Genomic DNA, 7,337 nt, shown 5'->3' on the forward strand with positions numbered 1-7,337 from the left:
CAATCAAAATACACAAATATTAATAAATATCAAAGCTAAACAGTACGTTAGACATGAGACTGGTTTTCAAAATAATAAAACAGAATTGTCACTAAAATAGAATTAATGGCAAAGTTTTATTTTTAAAATACAGATTTTGAGTAGGTATGTAAATTAGTTCAAACTAAGCCAATTTTTTATTGATTAAAAGGCATTTTTAACTCCCCTAACGGTAAGGTATAGTAATGGGCCAAAAATCGAAAATGAAAATGTTCACTTCAGAAGTTTTTGAATATTTTGGCATACCTCAAGAAAAATTGGTGTGTGTGTATGTGTGGAGACAATTTTTCGTCGACAATTTCGGGCGCACATATGAACCGATTTGAATGGTTCAAAAATTAGGTTCTGATTAGTTTTTGACGAAGACAGATTCAGCGACTTCGGAGATATGGAGCAAAAAGTGTAAAAATGTCAGTTTTCAAGAGATCAATCGATTTGAATGATCCAAAAAACATTCGATTCGAATGAGGAAAAGTGGTGATTAAATTTTGGTAAAGGCAGATAGTCAGTTTTTGAGAAAACTAAGCATCCGATTTAAACTATTTAAAAAAAAATCTGCTTGTGTTGACGAGACGGTTGCTTTTGGGGAAAGAATTTTTTTTAATGCAATTTTTTTCTTAATTTTCAAAAAAAAAATTTTTTTTGAATATCGAAAAATATTTCGGATTTTAATTCCAATTCTTACTAAAGTTCTAAACATCACTAATATACTTCAAACAAATAATTTTAACTTTGCAATTCAGTTTACGTAATACCTACTTAGAAATATTTGACGATGTTCTTCATTTTAAATTCGATTGATTTAGTTTTGTTCATTTAATTTTCATAAAATAAGAATATATAAAATATTTCTCGAATATTTAATTAAGATATTAAAAGTTCCAGCAATTTGCCTTAAGGCACGATGCCATACATCACTAGTTATGAATATCATTGTTCTAACTATTTCAGGAAATAATATTTTTGGATGTGATTTCCAAAATGTCTTGCATATCTACATTTATAAACAATATTACTTTTTATTTATAAATATAAACTATATTAATTAGTTATAAAAAACAGATTGAGCAAAACCTCTTAATATTCTTTATACATAATGTTTAGTGTATAGAATGTTTATATCACTTGCGTGTACAAAGAATGTTTTCTTTAAAAAAACTGAAACCTATCCAAAATTTAAACTAATAAAAAATAGGTTTAAAAGAAAACTATGAAATAAAAATAATTCCAAAACGAAAAGTCCTGGAAACATTGCAATCAAAAATACAAGATCGCTCCACCGCATTTAAAAGTAGAAACTTTATTGCAAGCATCATTATTATTATTGCATTAACTAATATTAATAGATTGGGAGTAATTTATTGTTGAAAAAGTTTACATTTTATACAGAAGAATATTTGTATGATTCTAAACAAATCAATGTAATACTTGAAAAAGTTTTTGCACGACTGGTTCAAATATAATAAGAAGTCTTTCACAAGAAGCAGAATAATTCAAGTAAATTTTAATGCTGGTACTTAAAACTATGTCCAACTATTGGCAAGTTGTTTATTTTAAATTAATTTATCCACTAACCTTTGTTGCCTGCAACACTTCCGATAGCACCACCGTTTTTAGAACCGTCTTTATTGTCTTTGTTGTTAAAAACTGAATAAAACTGAGCAAGGTAGGTCAATACACAAAGTCTGTCTGGTGAAGTCATCACATCTTCAGCATCCAATAAAGCAGGAACACCCAAACATCTCTCGGCAATGTCGAAGGCGAGTCGTAAATTCTTCAAGGGATCCTTGGGCGACAGAGATTCATAGTCGCTGGAAAATAAATAAAATTATAAATTCTGCTTAAAAAGTACAATAGATTTACTAAGTTTGAAATCTGGATTAATTTAGAATCATAATTTATACTAGTAAAAAATAATAATTGTGGCTATTAACACGTTAATCGCCATGGTAGTTCTACAAGAGGCATGTATGAAGTATGACATGCGCAATTTTGTAGAAGGCCAAAAGTCAGTCATATATGTGTGACATCAAAAGTAGTGTTTTTTCCAAGAATTTTGACAAAACATTTTTTTTCTTTAATACATCAAGTTGACTTGATAATTTTTTTTTTTTATTTTAATTATCTAATAAAGTTACCATGACCCAAGTGAATTTTGTTTGGATATTTAATATTTAATATTTTCTTTATTTTCTACAAGTACAATGTCGAATTTCTAAAAACAAAAAGTGAAGTTTGTTCCTGAATAATTCATCATTTTGTTTGGATTATGGGCTCTAAATTAAAAATATATTAACAAAATTAGATTAATTTTAATAATCAAAATATCTATCAGTTGGGTTAACCATTGGGTTGCCATCTAAATACCGCCTAAAAAAAGTTCGAGCACAACACCTCATAGAACGAAAGTTAACCATTGTTTGAACTCCATATTAAAATTACAATAACACTAAAACAATCCAACTAAAACTGTCCTGATTTCTTAGACTCGGTAATGCGACATGACGACCCGGAACATTTTGGCGCCGGGTCGCCGCTCCCATACTGTGTGTATTATCGTGGCCAATAACGTGTTGAACATGTTTTTTATGTGTAGCTCAACTAATGGGATCACTGAGCCATCGAGGCATTGCAACTTTGTTTCAAAATACTAATTTTTATTACCCTTTTCGAAAATATTTGTCATCATAGATTTCAAATGTTTGATACAATATCTAGAGCTTCATATTTATACATATGGTAATCGATAAAAGATGACAAATGCAACTATTAAAATAATAATAAAATAAACAAGTAAACTAGGAAGAAAATGAGATTAAATATATGTCACCATCATCATTCATTACATGTACATAATTATCCAAGCAATAAATATTCAGTATAAGGTCACGTTTAAGTGCAATATATATGCAATAAAATTCTATAATTATAAATATATTAAGATTTATTTACATATTTAATCGCTTATAATTATCATCTTGATGATCTAACAGTAAATATACATTACTATACTTTTACATTAAGCTAATCTTCATTTTCCATCTTCATATTATTTTTGTTTTAGAAGGTTCTATCGACTCGCAATGATTAGCAATTATAATTGCATTAATAGTAATAAAAGTTGTATTAGAATATCCCATTTGAACACAAGATAATGTGAGTATTTATTAGCATCTGCCATGAAACTTTCAAAAAGTTAGATTCGTATTAGAAATAGAGAAAGGTCATCTAAAAAGCAGAAAAGATCATTTTGAGATCAAAAATGACAATTTCACTTATGAATACAATTTTATGTATGTAGTGGCTTATCCCTCAAAACTTGAACAATCAAAAATATTAAACTGGAAGAAAATTCGAATTTAGGAGTAGGATACCTAGCAGAAACGCTATCGGAATACTAAGAATCATATCAGAAAGATATTTGATCTGGATGTCAACGGATTCGTAGAAAGTCTGGATTGGTAAAAAATTCTACTTACTTGGTATTAAAGATGATAAAGTATTAATTTCAGAGAAAAAATTGAGGCCTATTCAGAACCTGCATTTGGTAGAATCGATTGAACAATCACTGACCCAAGGAAACAATTTTTTTCCAGAGAAGAAAAAAACACCAGAAATAGAGTAAGGAGGAGCACAAAGGTTCAATTTGACTTCGAGCAATTACATTGATATATCGTTACATATCGGTCTACCTATACAAAATAAACTGAAAACTATATAGTGAATCGTCAAAGTCATTTATTAGACGGTATGTATAACTTCAAGTACTTGGAAAACATCTTAACCAAAGACGGTGACTGCACGAGAGAAAAAAATAAAAACAACTAAAAATTTCTGTTTTCTTTTCAGGACGTAACATAAACTAATTTTCCGCACTTTTATAATTTCATGCACATTGTCTTCAATATTCGTTATTCGTAATCGATATGTTTCCACACCCCGTAACAAATTTCCAATAAGGCGAATGTCACGACCTTCAAAAATTACGTACTCATAAAAGCGAATTTAAAAAACACTTATTTAACACACTTAGGTATGAAGATTCTGTATATTGTTTCATCCAGACGTGGTAATAATAGATAAACAATGTATATGCAAATACACAAATAGTAAAACTGATTTGGGATGTCGATAAAATAAAATTATCTAACTATTATAAGAGAATATTTATCTAAGTAAGAGAAAAATAAAAAAAAAAACTTTAATTTCAAATTAATTACGTTACAAGTTTATTCAGTATACTTTCTTTCTTGAACATTATAAAAAACATGTAATTATTTAATTGTTTCAGATATACAATACATAAAAAAAGAAGAAAACAAAATGCATAGGGTGCAACCAGTGCCGGTCTTACCTTGAATGCAATGCATGCAAGAAATGCGGGCGCACGCCTTAGGGGGCGCCAACACGAGATTTGATTATGAAGTTTTTAATATAGTTTTTTCAATATCATTTGAAAAATATATATTTTTATTGCACCTTTTATTAATCTTTGGACAATATTTTTAAAATACATTAAAAATTTAACTTTGAAACCACAATCTACGATATACAAGGGGAAAGTAATGATGAATACATACAATTTGGCCTTTACGATATTTACAGTTAGTAGAAGTTTACAACGCAATTTTGGATATTTTATATAATAAAAAATTAAATTAAAATAATCCAACATGAAACACCAGTGTGCTATTTTCTTTCTCTCTATGATTTGCGCTCAATAGAATAAATCGAGCAAAATCTCCAAAATAAATAAGTAAAATTTTTCAAAACCCAAATATTAATATTAGAAAAAAAGCATGCGGGCGCAGAGGACCCCAGGACCGGCCCTGGGTGCAACCAATATCTATGAAACAAGTGAAGCTAGAAAATTTTTATCAACAATATTTGCGAAGAAAGAGATGTGGATGTGGAATTAATTATCGCCTCATATGAAGCCACTAGATGGCAAATTTTAGAAAATTAGAAAACAACACATTTCAATATTTAGTAATTAAATGGGAATTTTATTCACCATAATTCACCATTAAAACAGTATAATTGCTTAAATCGAAATTGTACTTTTAAGTCATAAACTACATACATAGTCATAAATTATGACCTGGCTAGAACGGGCCACAAAGGTCCAATATGACTATGAGAAATTAAATTGTAAAAACCATATATAGTTTTTCAGAAAAATTTAATCTGATCCGTTTTACCTCATGACGTGGTACATTGGGACGACCAGGTCAAATTTCTTATTTCAATTTTAAAGGAATTTTACAAAATAATAGTTAAAAATTGATCAACCAACAGAGATAACACTGTAAATAACCTTGATCTGGTATTTCGTCAGAAACATTCACCAGAAGAATTGGAATAAGTATTAATTTGAATTATCTCTTGTAAAATAGCTTTTTTTAACTCAATCTATTTCTTTATTTGCTGTTTTCTACATTTTATACCTTTGCTAGGGTTCAGTTAGTCCTTTTTATCCTACCTACGTGAAAGCTTTTATTTATATTATATAAAAAAACTGGTAAATCCAACTTAAAATTAACAATACATCTTATAAAACAATCAAATAGCGTATACTTAAAAATTATATTAAGGTCTCGCAAACTAAACAACAATGCTCACGACCAGAAAAACTTACTTTACGAAATAAAATACTTTTGCTATATATTTCAAACATTGCCATATTTCTCCCAATAGCAACGTCTAAAAAGAATGAAGATGATTGCTGGTTATACGTCTTTTTCCTCTATTTTCGAATATAGCTGTTAAAAAATTCTTAACTTTGCTGATGAAACGGTAATAAGTTTATTAAATTAATATTATGAATTATATTAAATAAATTGAATAAGCTAAATGTAAACATCGTATGGCGTCCAATAATTGAAAAATAAAGTACTCAGATGATTTCTTGGTATTGCCAAAAACCAAAACCAAATTACAAAATATGATAAAAAATCGCCGAAAAAGAAGGCAAATACAAAACGTAAGTAGACTTATAGTTAGACAAGTCAAAAGTATGAAAATATCGCAAAGAAATACTTTTGTATATACGTAGATGTTCAGGAAAAGCTTGGACAGAAAACATATTAAGTAAGGATATTAACATAATACTGCACGAAAGAAATCAAACGGGTCCTCCTGACGAACAAAACTCGTCATTAGTATTGGTTCGAAAAATTACCTAACGAACGGCTCTTTACGGATCAGAGACATGAACAAAGACTCTTAGGGTGACCGATAAAACCATTCTGGATACCTTTGAATTGTGGTGTAGGAGAAGAATTGATATGGTAAAAATAAATCAACATGGTAACAAATAAAAAGTATCTAAAGAGTATAGAGGAAAGAACTCTAGAAGGCATTGTTTAACATAGATAACTGTATCAATACTCAGAACATCACCACAGCTAAATAAGAATGAACTTTGTAACAATGCTGAAGATTGTCCTTAAATTCTTATAACCAGCCATCATTTAACGTTACTAGATTCTCTTCACAAAGTTATATATTATTTAGGTATCCCATTGCTAAGTCCAATGCTCTATTAAATTCACATATACTGCTAATGTCCTCTAAGTCAATCAATATAGATACCGATATTTATCACAAAAATAACTAATTACATCTGTAAAAATTAATTTTCAAAATTCTTCACGTATTATTTTTATTTTGGTTTTAATAATTGGACATTAAATTATATTTCACGCTATTATAATTAGATTTCTATGTCCTCATGGAGCAAATCTATGACTACTTTATAAAATGACTAAGAAGACAAAATGAGAATCTATATCAATAAAAAATAATAATTATTACTTACATGAGGTCTGGTCTGTGTCTATGGATAATTGCACAAAAAGCCAATCCAGATCTCCAAGCAGTTGTCATATCTGTTATGGCTACATCATTGTAACCAGAACAACAACGCCTGGCCCACATTTCCAAAGCCCTGGGTCCTCTTAATTCACTCATATTTAATTTTTTTTTTATTATTTATTAATTAATTTTTAATACAATTATAATTTCAAACCGATTTAATTTTGTGCGTTAATCAAACAGCATTTAATTGCTGTTAAATTTTAATTTAATTTTAATTTAATTTAATTAAAATTAAATATTAATTTTATATTTTGCGCCAAAATTAATTGTTTTAGATCATATGGCCAATATTGAATTCGGACTTTTAAAGAATTAATAATTTAACTTATTTTACCAATTTTGTACAAATTTAATACGATTTCAAATTAATTGTGTGCTACTTGATGGTCTGGTGAATAAAATTTATATAATGACGAATG

The 7,337-nt window shown here is 28.5% G+C and overlaps 1 protein-coding gene across 1 annotated transcript in view; it reads right to left on the reverse strand.

Annotated features, from left to right (window-relative positions):
* LOC113383569 (MICAL-like protein 2) overlaps nt 1-7,011 on the reverse strand; it is a 39,792-nt gene extending 32,781 nt beyond the window's left edge. The window contains exons 1-2 of the mRNA XM_026621825.1: nt 6,860-7,011; nt 1,615-1,850 (exon numbers count right to left, since the gene is read on the reverse strand). Of these exons, the coding sequence (XP_026477610.1) occupies nt 1,615-1,850; nt 6,860-7,011 (388 nt within the window). The remainder of the gene's footprint in view (nt 1-1,614; nt 1,851-6,859) is intronic.
* Nucleotides 7,012-7,337: the final 326 nt, after the last annotated feature.

Source organism: Ctenocephalides felis, unplaced genomic scaffold (assembly GCF_003426905.1).
Source record: "Ctenocephalides felis isolate EL2017-DRISC unplaced genomic scaffold, ASM342690v1 CF-g0.4_SCAFFOLD_03570, whole genome shotgun sequence".
Taxonomy (NCBI): domain Eukaryota; kingdom Metazoa; phylum Arthropoda; class Insecta; order Siphonaptera; family Pulicidae; genus Ctenocephalides; species Ctenocephalides felis.